General features: G+C 39.8%; 2 protein-coding genes across 22 annotated transcripts in view; both read left to right on the top strand.

Annotated features, from left to right (window-relative positions):
- LOC141795967 (pleckstrin homology domain-containing family A member 5-like) overlaps positions 1-9,874 on the top strand; it is a 101,346-nt gene extending 91,472 nt beyond the window's left edge. For 17 of the 21 annotated variants that reach the window (XM_074676790.1, XM_074676789.1, XM_074676786.1 and 14 more), the window contains 12 exons: positions 897-1,046; positions 1,148-1,249; positions 1,815-1,973; positions 2,591-2,746; positions 3,314-3,428; positions 3,890-4,005; positions 5,320-5,535; positions 5,629-5,790; positions 5,977-6,110; positions 6,991-7,133; positions 7,442-7,541; positions 8,833-9,874. In XM_074676790.1, coding sequence (XP_074532891.1) covers positions 897-1,046; positions 1,148-1,249; positions 1,815-1,973; positions 2,591-2,746; positions 3,314-3,428; positions 3,890-4,005; positions 5,320-5,535; positions 5,629-5,790; positions 5,977-6,110; positions 6,991-7,133; positions 7,442-7,533 — 1,545 coding nt within the window. In that variant the 3' untranslated portion in view covers positions 7,534-7,541; positions 8,833-9,874. Of the gene's footprint in view, positions 1-896; positions 1,047-1,147; positions 1,250-1,814; positions 1,974-2,590; positions 2,747-3,313; positions 3,429-3,889; positions 4,006-5,319; positions 5,536-5,628; positions 5,791-5,976; positions 6,111-6,990; positions 7,134-7,441; positions 7,542-8,832 lie in introns of those variants that run through there. The other 4 variants (XM_074676803.1, XM_074676804.1, XM_074676795.1 and 1 more) reach the window with 3 other exon arrangements.
- Positions 9,875-11,020: 1,146 nt separating this feature from the next.
- The window catches only part of LOC141797173 (zinc finger protein aebp2-like), a 30,811-nt gene continuing 25,168 nt past the window's right edge, over positions 11,021-16,663 (top strand). The window contains exons 1-4 of the mRNA XM_074678624.1: positions 11,021-11,699; positions 12,282-12,492; positions 12,905-13,012; positions 13,168-13,354. Coding sequence (XP_074534725.1) covers positions 11,140-11,699; positions 12,282-12,492; positions 12,905-13,012; positions 13,168-13,354 — 1,066 coding nt within the window. The 5' untranslated portion in view covers positions 11,021-11,139. The remainder of the gene's footprint in view (positions 11,700-12,281; positions 12,493-12,904; positions 13,013-13,167; positions 13,355-16,663) is intronic.

Raw genomic sequence — 16,663 nt, 5'->3', positions numbered from 1 at the left:
ATGGCAGGTTTGGAGGATTTAATTGTTCACTGGGGTACAGCATGGTTTTTGTCTTGTCAGTAGTTTGTAAGTTGGCGCAGAGCAATGCGTTACATCATCATAAAAGTGTAAATTTGCATTGAAAACATTGATTTATATTGCTGATGCAAATGATGAATAAAAGGGGCCCTAGGACTGACCCTTGAGGCCTACCTTGGGAAAGTGCAAGTGTGCTAGAGATATTTCCACCCGCCTGCACAAATTATGATCTTCTCTATCTATAACTTGTTATTTCAACAGTTCATTGGATTTATTTCTGATTCCAGTTTATGTTAGTTTCTTCTGTGTGATGTGTATTTGCCTGATGGATGCATGTTTTGCTGCCTGTCACAGGCATAACAGAGACTTCCTTTTCCTACCTTGATGTATTTGCTTTAAACAAACAGCTAAATGCTGCATAAACTCTTTTCTCAATTGAGAAAAAACATTGAGGTTCTTGAGGTGATCAGTGATTGATCAGTTTCTCCACTGAGAGTTCTATTTATTGACAGGTTAGCGAGGTAATTGATTGAATAGGGACAGAAGACGACAACTGATTTGCTTTTCCTGTTTTATTTTAGAGATTTGATTCATTGTTTAGGATCAGACAACTACTGACCTCAATTTTTCATTGTGACACTTTGTTTACTAAACACCTGATTAATCACAGGTCTTATAAATGCACATTGTGTACTCTCTTACATCTATTTTAATGCCTTTGTCAGAAATAGCTGAGCAAATAACATGAGCCAAAAAAAGTTGGCCTGGCTGAATAATCCTCTCTGACTTTGCTGAAGTTGACTGTTTTTGTAAAGGTTACAGTGACAAATCACATTCTCATGCTGTATGTGTATTTGATATGTGGTTTCTTCTCTTAGCACACCCTGGAGACAGCACTCCTGTCAGCCAGCCAGGAGATAGAGATGGGCTGTGATAACCCTGCTGCCATGCAGAGCGTGATCCAGCAGAGAGATCTACTGCAGAGCGGGCTGCTCAGCACCTGCAGAGAGCTTTCCAGAGTCACAGCCGTGAGTCATGCAGCACATTCGCGAACACAACATGCACCCATACTTGTGCTTGTAGAATTAAATTCCCTGTCATTCATAAAGTGTATCTCCATCTTATCCAGGAGCTGGAGCGTTCCTGGAGGGACTATGACAAGCTGGAAGGAGATGTGACTTTGGCAAAGAACAACCTTCTCGAGCAGCTTGAAGCACTTGGTAGCCCTCAGGTAGGATTGTCCTTCACACTAAATCTCCTGCTTACTCTCTTTTATGGTTAAACAGACACACTTTGGGTTGTGTTATGAATTCTACTGACTTTAGTGAAAGTTTAAAATGTGGCAGATCACCTAAACACACAGTCATCCTTCTTCTATGGTTCATTTTTACGTTGGGGAAAACAAAGACTATGCTCTGCTGCTCTTAGCTGCAGTGTTAAGGGAGGTAGCAGAGAGATCAAAGGATACTGTGAGTGATTGATGACTGTAGCAATGATAGAGCACAGCTTAATTAAATCAGTCTTTTATCTTGTCCTTCGTCGTTAGAGAAGTTCAGAGACGGAGAAATGTTCTTATTCCTGTTTGAGCCTGAGCCAGTGATAAGTCAGAGTCGAGGAGACAGAGGGCCAACAGAGAGCCTGGACATCGTCTGTTCAAGTGCCCTTCACTTACAGACAAACCTGTCATCAGTGAGGAGATAATAACGATCTGCCTCTCTCTTCACTGTGTCCTGAGATAGGGTTAGGTAAGGTTGACTGTGATGTGAACATGTGTGTTTTCTGTGCTCCCCCCACAGACGGAGCCTCCCAGCCAGCAGCACGTACGCATCCAGAAGGAACTCTGGGGGATTCAAGATGTGATGGAGGCGCTCAGTAAACACAAAGCTCAGAGAAATGCTGTCGACGGTATGAACTACTACGGGTCCAAGAACAACTTCAGCAAGCACAAAAACGAGGTGAGGGAGCAGAAAAAGAAACCAAACCACCCCATCAGCATTTAAATCTGTTGATCTACAGGACCATTAAACAATAATGCTGGAACTCTGCAAGATTATTTGTTGCGTTTTATCGTGATTTTAAAAGTTTTGAGTTTTGAAATGTTGGTAATTTATCGTCAAACAATTAACCCTATAAATGGGAGGAAGCAGAAGCCCAAAAGTGACATAAAAGAAAAGTGTTTTCCTATTTCATTCCCCTTTTAATACACACAGAGGCTTCTTTGTTGAATAATACTAATCTTTGCGTATCAGGAGGGGAAAAGATATGAGCTGGGATTCTGGAAATGATCATTATCTGTGCAGCCCTATGGTTTCTTTTAGTCACTTTTCCTTACCATCTTTGTCTGAGTGCTCACTGTGCCGGCTCTGCTCATGGTCAGAATGAGCGCTGGTATCAGAGGATGTGTCACCAGCCATGTGACAGCATGCAGAGCCCTCTCTGCTTCATCAGTCCGTTTGGTTGCCCTGTGGGTCACAGCTCCGCTGCGCCAGATGGCTGTTGCCCTTAGCGTGCATGGTGTTGGCACCATGTGTCACCTTGCTTCCTGTCCTGTCATGCCCTGTATAATCCCCAGGAGGAGGACTCAGTACCCCCGCGGCCACCCCTACCCCAGTCCTACGAGCCCCACCCCCCCACGGCGCCCAACCAGCTCTCTCATTCCGGTGCGCGCACTTCATCCCTCCACAGGCCGGAAGACAGGAAGTCTAATCACAGGAACGGCACGCACAGCGTAAGCTTGTTGACCTGTTGACCTCATGGCTGACCCCGCCCTCAGCTGTGTCATCACATGCCATTGCTCGCTGTGGTTTTCAGTTTCAGTTTGACAGATGTCTCATGTTTTGGGATTTTTTTAGTTTGATTTCATCCCTTTTTTTCCATTGTATCTTTTTTTGTGAAGCCTCTTGCATCTATATTTCTCTCCTTTAAGTTGAACTGACATGTCCTTCTTTCCTCTTCTGAGTTGAAATAAAGTCATTTTGTTGGAGTTTTGTTGTGCTCATTCTTTGGTTTAAATCTAGGACATGTCTGACTGTGAATGTGTTTGCCTGCTGCTTCCTTTTTATTTGGCTGTAAAACAGTCTGTTGACCTCAAACCACATGGAGAGTTTTTCCTCAAACTTTATATTCTTGTACTTCAAGATGGCCTGGTAGAAAAAATATCTCTGTCTCTGAAGTCATCCTCATAGTAAAAACTTTACATATTGAAAAGCTATCCGACTAAGTTTGAACCAAACTCTCCATGACTTGAAATCGAGCGGTTCTTTATGTGCTGAATTTATTCTTTCCTTATCATCAGGGCCCAGACTACAGGCTGTATAAGAGTGAACCAGAACTCACCACAGTCACTGAGGTGGATGAGAGCAATGGAGAGGACAGATCTGAACACCCGTCTGAACATTCTGGAAACAAAGGTATGGCTGAATGGTACTTTGACTTGTATTTTTCTTACAGTAAAGCGTAACCAAGCAGAGACATCATAATAAGTTATCCATCTCTCTTGACTTTGATAAGACCTTATGCAACATTACATCCCAGTTCTCTGCAGACAGGGTTGAGAATTTCCCAGAAGAGCAAACTTTGCTGAGATTGGATCAAACAGCTTGCACAGCATAATCCAGATGTTCTGAAGATGAATGATTGTGCTGCAAACAAAAGCGAACCTGACAGTGCAGATGCTCCACAAAAACTGCAATTTCCCAGAAGTGCAGACATTTTTTTTTTTTTTTTTAGTTTTTGCACATGGGAATACACATTGTTTTACATTTTCCAGTTCTCATACAAGTGCAGGCTTATGATTAAGTTAGTGCACCAGTACTGGGGCTCTTTCACTGGACGGGTATGCTGACTGACCTTTTGTTTTTGCTTCCTGCAGGAATGTCCTACCCAGTCGGCATTGTCCCACCCAGGACCAAATCCCCAGTGCCCGATTCATCCTCCATAGCTTCATATGTCACCTTAAGGAAGAGCAAAAAGCCAGATCCAAGAACGGTGAGTCCCTTAACTTGTAACTTTGGACTCTTGTGACTTCTAACTGTGACTTTAGACTATTCTACATTTTTTTTAACCTTTTGAAACAGTAGATATTTCTAGAACTACCATTCCTGACACTTACTCTGGGTCTTTAACAATGTAAAACTACAGAGCACTTATTTCAAATAACTCATCTCATGTCTTTAGGCTGTAGAATGAAAAAAAAGATTAAAATGGTTAACCAATGCTTTTAGCTCTTGGCCTTCTTTCTTCTTATCTCTGCGTTGTGAGCCTCTCGTGGGCAGCAGCAAACAGGCCTCCATTTGATATCCTTGAATTGCATTTACTCATCTCTTAATTGGTTCTTTGGATTATTAAACGCTTGTTTGATAGTGAAACATGTGGCAGAAGAGGCCACTCGTCACATGGCCTGGCATGTCTCATGCTCATGGAACCCGCCTGTTATAAAAATGATGCCAAGCTTGGTTTGTGCAGTTTCCAGCCTCCAACATGATCAACTTAAACATACTAAACATGTCATTACTGCACCACAGTGTAGGGTGTGCCCTGTTTTTGCTGTTTCTGTTTTTGTTTGCATTTTGGACTTTTTATGCGTCAGTTGCTGACATACTATCATACAGCAGCAGTTCACGCCGCCTGTGGTTGTAGAAGACTGTGTCACAGGCCTGTAGAGTTCAGCTAAGTCCTTTTTAAATCAACCTCTTGAACAATCTGGACAGTGGAGTCTCCCCCCTCCAGGCTGTGGACTGAATCCAGATCTGCCATCCCCTCAAGCACGACACTGCTGAATGTGAACAACTTCCCCTCGATTCACGTCACATCATCTGCCTCTCCTGCTGAGGCATTATTAAGCCCCCAGCCTCTCTGAATGCAGCCATGCGTGCCAGCAGGAGCGAGTGTGCGTGCACAGCAGCCAGTCAAGTTGCTTCCATATGTGTTTGGACTGCTACTTTTTCCCTCTGAGACTGAACACTCAGAAGTCTTTTCCCTGTCATTGTTGTACTTTTTTATGACTTATGACCTCAAACTTTATTGAAAAACACAAAAACTCTTTCCAGAACATGTAATTTTGCCAGAGGAGAGAATATTTTCCTGCTCTGTCAAGTTCAAACTGTTTTAAAAGTGCTGTGTATTTAAAGCGATGAAATCTGACTAAACCACACCATGAAGCAATGCAGCCACACGCCCAAACTGCGGTCATGTGCGGCATTTGTCTCGTAGCATTACTTCATTATCAGCTGCTCCATGATGTGTGTTCTTTTTGCGTCCTTCCCTGGCTTAATGTCTGTTGTTGTCATCTCTGGCTCACAGGAGCGACCACGCAGCGCGGTGGAGCAGCAGATGAGTTCTGCAGAGAGCGGCCGGCCCAGGATGAGCGTCGAGGAGCAGCTGGAGAGGATAAGGCGCCACCAACAGGGCACCCTCAGGGAGAAAAAGAAGGGGCTGTCCATCCGGGGTGGTAGCCAGGAGAACACACCCTCTCGCAGTCACTCATTCAATAGGGAAAACCACTTAAGAAGTGTGCAGGTATTGTGTGACCGCCGAAAAAAACTTTAGCATCACTTGAGTTCAACTTTGGCTGAAATTTTAACTGTTTCTTGTGTCTTTTGTTGTTTTTAGTCCCAGCTTAGGCGCAGGGATGATGTGGTCAGCAGTGACATACAGGAGCTGGAGGCCTCACTCAGGCAGCAGGAGGTGGTGAGGGAGCAGGAGACGCCGGCAGAGGAGATCGCCCGTCTCAAAGAAGCCTCACAGACTGATATCTTAAATGTTGATCGGGAGGTGAGTCTCAGCAGTCAAATCAGGAGGGCGAAGAAAAACAAATGCAACTCATTCATCTTGGGTTATTTATTGATATGCTTAAAATCTTACTACAGTTAAAAGGTCAAAATCAGGATTCAACCCTGAGGGAATTTCTAAGCGCATTAGTTACTTTGATACAGAATATTATGTATTGTGTGTTTTCAGCTCGCAGTACCAGACAAAGTGCTGATTCCTGAGCGGTACGTGGAGTCAGACCCAGAGGAGGCTTTGAGTCCTGAGCAAGAAGCTGATAAGCAGAGGAAAGTCGACCGCATCAAAGCTCTAATAGCTAAAAACAGGTAAAGAAACTGTCACAATCAGGGTGCACTAATCATTGCTTTAGATTTGGAGCGAACATACAATCATGTGCTTATATGAAAGGCCCAGTGACTTTTCATCTGAATGTTAGCTTCTTTAATTGGCTTTCAAAGCGAAGGCTTGCCAGACTTAGGTAATTTTCTTTATCCTGAGACAGTATTTACCCGTTCAGGTCTCTTCCAAAATGTAACATGCTTTTCTTGGCTGTAGACAACTTTAACTTCTGACATCTGACTCCAGTCACACAAATTTATTGAGGTGGGTCACCAGTTTGAGCCACATTATTAAAACTAGACTGCATCAGGGAGCACCCTGTTTTTTTTAGAAATAGACTAACTGATCTATATGACAAATGGTCTAATCTGTGCCAAGTATTTTAAATGATAATGGTATTTTTTTTCTGAATGAATCTAAAATTAAAATGTCTTGTTTGATTAAATATATACAAAGACATAAACTTACCAAATCAAAGATTTAAAGCTTATACACAAGATTTCTTTCAGAGCAGCTGTTTGCTGTGACTGGAAGACAAATAGATAAATAATAATTTAGAGACACACTGTTGGGAAAATCATTTTTTCAACTAGAATATTGCAGATAAGTGCATATTTAGAGCATGCCAAGGCGCTTTTTATCATTTTATATGATTTAATTCTAAATGAAAGATATTTTTAAAGAGTAGTATTCGCTCAACTGAGATTCTTCTCAAATGGAGACAGGAACGGCATTTAGACTAAAGTAGAAATCCACATTAACACATATTTTTCTGTATAAAACCATGTTTTTTCTAAGAGTTATAAGTAGTTGCATATATTTATCAACTATATCTCACAGAGATCATTTGTTTGTGTGTACTCCCAGCATGCAGAATGTGCTACCTAGTTTGGCTCTAAGCCCAGAGGAGGAGAATGTGGAGGAGGTGACCGTGCAGGAGAAAGAGAAGATGATTAATATCTCCTACGAGCTGGCAGCAGAGGCCTCCAAACGCAGCAAGCTGGTAGCAGGTACGTCTCCTGAGAGATTAAAAGGAGGATGAGTGGAAGAAAAGCATGTGATAGAACAATGGTTTGTGCGAGTCTTGTTCTTGGAGGTCACAACGTTCTTAATGTGAGTTATCAAACTGCAGCTGCTTCCATTTGTGCAAGTGCTCAGTCATTAATCATCGTAGTAGATTCTTCATTAATGTCATTGACTTCAGTGTTTATTTTCTATGTGGCTTGACTGTTTAGTTGTTAACTGCCTGTTTGATTTATCTCTGTTGTTCTATGTGTGCCTGTGTGTTTGTTCAACATGTTGCTCTGTTTCATTGCAGTGAAAAGCCTGTCGTCCTCCCCCCCACCCCTTCCACAGTCACCTAACACACCCCCTCAACTCACTGATGGGTCTCACTTCATGTGTGTGTAGTAGCACCAGTAAGGGCCTTCATCAATACGTTTTGTCCATATTCACAATGGTTTTCAGTGTTTTGATGTTGTCTTTAGAAAATAAGAGCATGTCGGCATGAGGGGTTTAAGCAGGATGTCTTACATGTGTCTGTAGAAACACAGAACGTTGACTGGGTCAAACAATTTTTTTCACATAATTTTACCCCCTTTTAACACCTTTTATTGTGGTTTTAAATTCCATAACTAATCAGATGGACAATATATGAAGTACACTCATACAATCTATAGAAAATCAAAGACTCATCTGTAATTTTCTATTTCTACCTAATGTTTAACACTGTTTTTGGACATAATTTGAATTTAGTACAATGAGCATTTACTTTGCTGACTGTGTAACTTTAAGTGCTTGTCAAGCTGGAGCATGCCCATTTGCATTTGTGAGCTTGGCCAAAAAGATGCGGGCATCTTTGAGGTCAACCATGAATGATTGCGCTCAAATATAAATGTTGAAATGTTGAAATGTTGGACCTTGGTGAGGTCCATCAAGCAGTATACCTTTCATCTCCAGCATAGAAAACCTTTTCTAGATCAATGCAGTATAGTTAAGTTACAGCTAGCTTGCTAATCTGTGTGTGTTTGCTTCCTACGTTAGAGCTAGCAAAACATATTAGGGTCAATTCTATTTCTCTAGCTTGACAAACTAACTCACCAGCTCAAATATTTCATTTTAATGGAATATGCAATAAGACAAGTTTAAATTTCTTGTTAAAAGCATGTAGTTGCATCTTTTTGAACACCTGGTTGTCAATGCTTGCACTAATATCATTATTAATAATCAATAATCTATGTGCAGCACTTTTTATACAAGTAAGTAATTGCTTCACACTATAAATAAAAGAAAGGCAAACAAACAACAAAGCAATGAGATAATAGGACAAATAAAAAAGCCTGTCTTTTTAAAACAAAACAGACAAAATTAAAGTTCAAATTTAACTAAAATCATGGAATAAAAGCCTCCCAGTAGGCTTTTTGGAGGCTAAAATATAAACCACTACTATTCTATTTAACTTAGAACAAAGCACTTTTAACTGTTAACAATAACTGAACATTAAAGGCACCATGTTGGTTTGCAGTAGTGTTTAATGGTGTTAGATTGTGTTGATGTATATTATAAATCCATCCAACAATGGTCATCTGAGTTTCTTTGAAACTTTTGAGGTATCTATTGTGTATTTTTTTCTGTTTTGTTAGTTATTTTTTTTATTCTTTTTTTTTTTTTTTTTTGCTCCATTTTAAAATCTCTTTCTTTCCTTCACAGCACAAGCATTGGCCTCAGTGAAAAGCTACACATGAAGGACTCTGTGTTGGTGGTATAACTTGCCTCAGAAGACTTCCCCAAGAACATCAGCACAAGGCATCGGCCTACAGAGAAAGTAACTGCCTACTCTGAACCCTGGGATGTCAGCCTCTGACTTCTGTATTCTCACTGTGACGTCTTAAGCTCCAATGCTACCAAAAAACACAATCTGTCTGATATTTCTCTGTTATTGGTCCTCTCTGGGCCACTACACTCTCCTCAACCTGGTGAGACACTTCACCTCTGTTACTGTCATCAACACAGTTCAGTTTTTAGTTTGTACATTGTTTTTAAGGTTATTTTTTATTATTTATGGTTTTATCTGGTTGTTTTAAATATGGGCCGACTGTACATAGATATAAGGCTGAAAGACTGAACTTTGAAGTTTGACTAAATGTCTCTGATGAAAGGTCCTCATTTAACACCTGTTTCCTCAAGTACCTGAACATTATTCAGTTCACTCAAAACTTTCAGTAAGCCATGTTTTTCCACACAGCTGCCATTAACCCACCATTCATATTTATCAAGTGTAAAGAACATTTGTCTATGCTGAAGAAACATATATAAAGTATATAGATCCCTATATTACAATGAGAGAAGGGGCTATTTTATTGCTGCAGACTGATTATAAAGGAAATTATTTGTAATTCTATCTTGTCTCTGGGTTGTAATAATTTAACTTTGGGATTCCTCTGCAAGCCCTGTCACATTGTTGCTGACAAATATGTGAATGTTTAGGCTTTTGTCCCTCTATACTATCTTTTTTATTGCTGAGAGATATATTTAAACCGAGAAAAGGAAATAAATCAAGAGTTTGGCTCTATATTATGATGTTAGTTTGAAGTCTTGGAACTAAAATGATAAAGATTAGCACATGTAAAAAGCAATAAAGTGAAACTGTTTGTGGATCCAGGATTAATATTTTTCTTTGTGTAAAAAGTGTAATTATCAGAGGTTTACTGTGTATATAATGTACATGGTATAGCAGGATGGAAATATGTATCCAACCTATGGTTACATACTAGATTTGATTTGCAAATGTTCATATTCCATCTGTTTTATATCATGTTAAATAAATGTTGCTGTTCTTAAAATAAGATGTTTTTTTTTTTTTTACCATCTTTGTAGTCAGGTGAAGTGGATATTCTGGTCAAGTCATTTAAATCTACATACGCTGAAGTCTATTCATCTCTAGACTAAGTACTGTTTTATATATTTTTGACATTTAGTCATAGTAAAATGGACTGAATTGAAACATATGGCTCAACTGAAATTTGTGTTAATAACCAAATCTGACGCAGGATATTTCAAGAGTATGCAGATGTGATGATTCAGCTGACCAAGTCAGGGTCTAGTCCTTACACTTGTCTGACAGTTTGATTTCAGAACTGTGGCTCCCTCTTGTGGCCTTTTTACTGCTACAACATTAGCAAACTTTCCTTATACTGCAGACAATGTCCAAGTGGATTGAGATTATTTACATCAGAACAAAAAAAAAAGTTTAACACAGCAGATACAGATATTAAGTATATCCCCAAAATCATGAGGTTATTTTCACTAAATAGATCCTCTGTGAGGCAGCAGTGACAATAATTCTGACCTCACAGTTTACTTGCAGTTTAATAATAAAAGTAGGTTTGAGTTCATGAAAAAGAAGGGGTAAACAAATACTATTTATACGTCTGTGTGTTCACATCGTCACAAAAGTCCTGCTTTATCATTTACAGGACATAAAAGCCATATATTGCAAATGCAAGAGGTAGAAAGTTGTAAAGGTACCATGACACATTCCACCTTTGATCAAGGATTATGTAAGTGCTACTTTTGGGGGCGTTTTTAAAAGAGCTTTAAAGATATTCGGAGTGGAAATTCTAGTAAGATTATGATATTTTGTGACTTGATCATTCTATTTTACGAAACACCACTTGTGATTCAGAATTTCTGTAGCCTGGGGAAAATGTAAAATTACGATCGTATTTGTAAATATAAAATCCCAAATATAAATCATGTATGAAAAATATTTCCCAAACAAGACTCACGGATATGTACAGTAGTTCCTCTATTTGCGAAGAGCTATGTGATTTCTGAACCACATGGAAAGTTTAAATACCAACGTCCTGCGTTTCTCCTCCTCGTGCCGCCTCTGACCAATCAGAGAGGAGACAGTGTGATGTGACTCCGCCCTTCTTCTGCGGTGAAACGTTTGACTGTGCCACGGTTGAATTTTAATAACGAAAGTGTCCCACGGTACGTCGGTACGCCGCTGAAATGGCTGCTCCGGAGACAGAGGAGACACCAGCACCGACTGTTGAAAATGATGAACCGCCCGTAGAGACGAATAAGGACAACAGTGAAGACAAAAAAGAGGGCCTACCCGAACCGGAAACAGAGGAGCTACCAAGTAGTGGTGTGGAACCGAAAATGGAAGAGGTGGACGCGGAGGCCGGTGAGGAGAAGCCCGCAGCGGCTGCTGACAAGGCCGCGAGCGAGGCGGTTGTGACAGACGACGGTGCTGTAACGGCCGAGCAGGAGGCGACAGCTGCAGCGGAGGAGCCAGAGCAAGAACCGGAGCATAAGCCAGAGGCGGAGGAAAGCCCTGGAGACAGTAACGAGACTGGCAACGAAAACACAATTAAAGAGGCGAAGGAGGAACCGGGGGAAGACAGCCGGTGTTCGGGGATAGACTGTGAGAAAAGCAAAACAGGTTGTGAGGATGTGGAGAAAGCCAGCGGTGGAGGGGACGGGGAGCTGGGCGATAAGAGGCGGCCGAGCGTGGAGATATCATCCTCGGACGGGGAACCGTTGAGCCGTATGGACTCTGAGGACAGGTTTGTATGGAAGATGAATGGGTGTAAACGGGTCATATAAAGAAATTATATTACCATCTTTATCTTTGAAGGCGCACATTATCGTAAATAATTCAATTTTACGGGTTAAATTGCCACCTGTCTGACATCCTTCAGAATTCACCAGCAAACGTTTGCATGTTTAAAAAGGTTTTCAGAATGTCAATGCAAAGTGTTTGAATGTAATATTTAACTGTGTTTAAGTTATAAAGGGCACCCAAGTCTCAAACTCATTATGTGCCGTGAATACAGGCCTTGTTTCTTATACTGAGCAACCAACAATAAGTCACTTAATGTTATTTATTCATGTTAATAGCATATTAAATTGAATGCATAGTGTGAGAGGCATTAAACACTGAGATAAAATTGATTTGGCATGAGTGATTACAGTGGTATGCATGGAGAATCAGCTGCAGCCTGAGGCTTTCATGCACGGTGCCCACTTGATGTATCTGCACCTGTTCTTCATAGCTATGAAGACATGCTTGATGGCTTTATGAGCTGTATTCTTTAACAATTTGACTGCTCTTCTTTCCTTCTTCCCCTCCCTGTGTCTCCTCACAGTATCAGCAGCACCCTGATGGAGATGGACAGCACGGTATCCAGTGGGCGCTCCACCCCTGCAATGATGAATGGACAGAGCAGTGCCAGCTCTTCAGGGCCTAAAACAGTTGCTTACCCCTGCTGCTGGGACCTCTGTCCACAGTGCTTCAACTCCAGTCCAGACCTGGCAGAGCATATTCGAGGCATTCATGTTGATGGGCAGAGAGGAGGGGTCAGTAGACTGTAAACCAGCAAATGAGCTATTTCATTCAAGCCCCTTTTTACATGTTTCATTGCAAAATAACTTAAGTTTTCTATGCAGAGTCTCGTAAGGAATTCTGGGCGATTAGTACTTGTTAACATTCACGTTTCTAGCTCCACCTGAAGGCCTCATTCAAGAAACTCTAGAATCCACAGAGTTGAAGTCAGGACAAGTCAATGCAACATATATAATTAGATAGATATGTCTGTCCCTTTCAGAAAATCCCTTTCCAAACAGTTTTGGCAACTTAACTTGTTTATCTTTCCCTGGTTGTTTCACTGTGTGGCCCTTTTTTGTCATTTTTATTTCCACTTTATGTATTTTTTTAATGCTTTGTATGCTCCTTAGGCTTTTTTGATCACTGTTTCTCTTTTTCCCTTAGGTTTTTGTGTGTCTGTGGAAGGGTTGTAAAGTGTACAACACACCATCCACAAGTCAAAGTTGGCTTCAGAGACACATGTTGACCCACAGTGGAGATAAACCCTTCAAGGTATCAAAAATACTCAGATGCTGCTGCTTAATCACATTGTAATGATTTGAAATTTTAGTGTCCATCATCTTACCTCCCCTTTTTCTCAAACTTTTGTTGTTACCACATGCTAAACATACAGTTTTTGTTTTGTGTGTGATTGTGTTCTGCTGCAGTGTGTGGTTGGAGGCTGCAACGCGAGCTTTGCTTCCCAAGGAGGGTTAGCTCGCCATGTCCCCAGCCACTTCAGCCAGCAGAGCTCCTCCAAGATGTCCAGCCAGGCCAAGCTGAAGGAGGAGTCCCCCTCAAAGGCTGGACTCAACAAGAGGAAGAAGCTCAAGAACAAACGCAGGTGCTCCCTACGTACGTACCTAACAGACACACAAACAAAAACTGTTCTAAATGTTTGTCGTTGTGGGTTCTGTCTTTTTCCTTTTGGCATGGATCACAAGCTGGAAACATTTGTGACATACTGCTCAGTTTGATGTGCTGGAACAGATTTTTCTCAGCTTTCAAGACCTCTTTGTCAGAGAGGCTTAGGCTGGACCACACACACATGCTAACACAGACACAAACAGGTGCACAGGCTTATGGGTTTGGATGTACTTCATCAGAGCAATGTTCAGCGAGTCAAGGAAGAGCTTTATGGCTTTTTCAGTTCATCTTAGATGATACATTTTGTTGATCCTGAAGTTAGCTACTCACTGCCAGGTTTGCCTCAGATTGTACATTAGACCACTACACCAAAACATATAGATTATACTGCTTAACTCAACCTGGTTTGTAGGCATAGATCATTTTGTGGACACTGATATATAAACTTAAAGTAAAGTTACTTAAAGCTGTAGTGAAATTCAAAACCTTGCTTACACACATTATGCAGCTTTTGTTTAACTACTGTTGTCGCTGGGATTTTACCTTTGATGTTTGAGTATTCTTTTGAGAGACCACACAAGTGATTTTACCTAATTCAGTGCATGCAGTGGACACACATGTGCCCGAGGTAATCACTAATTTAAAAAAACTCTTTGTCAGATCTTCCACCGCTTCAGCTGGACTTGATAAACTCTTTTAAAGTTAATTCAAAGATGGCCTGAACAAATGCAAAAAAAAAAAAAAAAAAAAGGTATTAAAAGAAACAGAAATATTCAAAGCTGCCTTTAAGAACTGAACTTCAGTTCGAATGAACACAGTTTTAGACAAACATCTATAAAGTAATGAAAAGGAATTCAAAAATGCATGTGAATTGTTTTATAATGTAGTGAACTAGATAGAAAATGGTGAGGTGACTAATTTTCTTACACTGGAGCAAAATGCTCTTTTGCGAGAATGGATCAAGTGTTTACAAAAGTCTTATATACATCACTTATCTGCAGGATCTGACATGAAATCTTGTCATTATCAAACCTTTTCTGTTTTTGTTTTTTTTTCTTATTGCCAGATTTCAGTGTTTTGTCTCTGGGTTGTTGTTTTTTTTGTTTGTTTTTTTGTTTTTTTTTACAGACAGGACAAAGGAAAGAGTACTAGACTGAGGCAATTACAGTTATTGAAGTTCTTCCTTTCATTTCACTTTAACTTGTTTTTTTTTAAATTATTTTTTGTTTAATTTTAATAAGTTGAGTAATTTTTTTCTAAACCTTTTTTTTTGTTTAGTTAAGTTCCTATTTTTGGGAAAAGTTGAGGTTCTAGATAAGATTTCATTAGTTACAGTATTAGTTTTTGTCTTTTTTGTAATATAGAGAGTTTCCAGGGTAGAGGTTCAGAAATGTCATAAAAAAGCATTTTGTTATTATACTTGAAAACTTCATTCAATTTTTTAAAATGTATTTATTGTGGACAGATCACCAACCATAAAAAAGAGTAACTGTCATTATTCCATCTGGCCACCGGGTGGATGGTAAAATGAAAACAAAATAAATAAAAAATGGTCAGAGTATGTTATGTAGACAGATTGATTCAAATGAGTTGGATTGACAGAGACATTTTTCCTGAATGTTTACTTCTTTTTAGTTGGTTTTTCAAACTCACAGTACAGTTTCAGTTATTATGTTGAAATGCTGACTCAGCATTTCAACATATTGTTATCCTGTGACTTTATTCCACTTCTTCTTATTCTTCCGTACGTTTTTTGGCTCTTTTCACAGCCTTCAAATTTTGTCCGATTTTCACCGTTCAACTTTTAAACTATTCAGCTTGTTTAGGAATAGTGTGCTATATCTTTTCACTTTTCTAACTATTAAACTTTTTGATTTATTCAGCTTTTTCCAAAAAAATTTCTCTATGTTAAACAGATGGGAAATATCAGCTCCTCTGACTAAAATCTGCTTCAACTTCAACAAGCTCTAACTTCAGCTTACTCCCACTTACAGACTTCATTTTTGCTTTAAAATGTTCACTGATCTTTCCACTACTGATATCTGTAATAACTTTTTTAATATCTTCAACTGTTTTTGAGATTTCACTGTATAAGCGACACAAACTTTTCACTCTTTTCACCTCTCCTCCTGCTCTCAGAGGGCGGAATGTTTTCAATTTGACTGAGAGAAGCAGCTGCTGCTACTGAAAAAAACTGCCGATTAACCTGCCATAAAATTCTCAAACTTGACTCAAATCAAACAAAAAAGGCTGCTACTCCTTCAACTTCAACTGCTTCTACCTTTTGCAGACTTTGACTCGAGACTCTGTTCACACATTAAACTGGTCCTATTCTCCTCATCTCATTTACACATTAATCATAGATTTCTGCTTTCTTCTACATTTTTGAGATTTCACTGTTTGGTTTCTCTCTCTTTTTATTTAATTATTTTAACTTTTGTAGGCTGATTTACATTTCCACTGTATCCACTTTCTTTATCCACTCATTGTCTTTTCCTCATTTCTCTTAACATTTTTTTTTTCCTTTATTTTACATTTTCAGTTTTTTCCACTTTTATTCAAACTTTTCCAGCTTCAGCATTTCAACGCATTTGCTGCAAGGAAATGCAACTTCTCTAGTTTAAACTGTAATAACATTTTTTTTTTGTAAAGCCTCATTTTTATTATTTCAGTTAATGAAAATGTTTGTTACATGTTATTTTGTTAGTTTTTGTTAACTGCATTAACCTTGCTGGGGAGGAAGGTTATTGGCTGTATTTAAAATGGTGGATCTTATTTCTGCCTAGATAAAAGACTGTGTTAATACTTGCCCAGGTGCAGCCAAGGCATGTCTAAAAGCCTAGTTTGAAGGGCCACAGGACTGATGCTAAATCTTTCCATCAGAAACTTTCTGATAAGAAAAGTCTCAGATTGTGACCTCTGTTTCATCTGTTAACATGGGGGAGGTACAGGTTATGACCTATACTACTGCTGGACAGCAGGGGGCATGTTAAATCTGAAGCTTCACTGTCAGTGAACTCTTGCTGTGTCCATGGTGTCCAGGTGCAGTCTATGGCTATGACATGCAGAAAGGCATCAGAGGTTGTTGTCCACTTCAAGGACTTAAGCTTCTGTGTATGGGGCGTTTGAATTAACCAGTGAGCCCCCCACTTATTATGACTTTCAAATGCCCTCCATACGTTCACTTTCCTACATTTTGAGACCCCTTTAGATTTGACTGGCATCACCTTCATGCAGAGTGCTCAGGTCCTTTTAAAACAGAAAAGGAGGCCTGATCAAAACAGAAATAATCATACT

The sequence above is a fragment of the Halichoeres trimaculatus genome, unplaced genomic scaffold (genome assembly GCF_033239565.1).
Source record: "Halichoeres trimaculatus isolate MK-OKI-2021-1 unplaced genomic scaffold, fHalTri1.1 fHalTri1_scaffold_10, whole genome shotgun sequence".
Classification (NCBI taxonomy): domain Eukaryota; kingdom Metazoa; phylum Chordata; class Actinopteri; order Labriformes; family Labridae; genus Halichoeres; species Halichoeres trimaculatus.
This window is presented reverse-complemented; position numbering and strand designations above follow the sequence as displayed.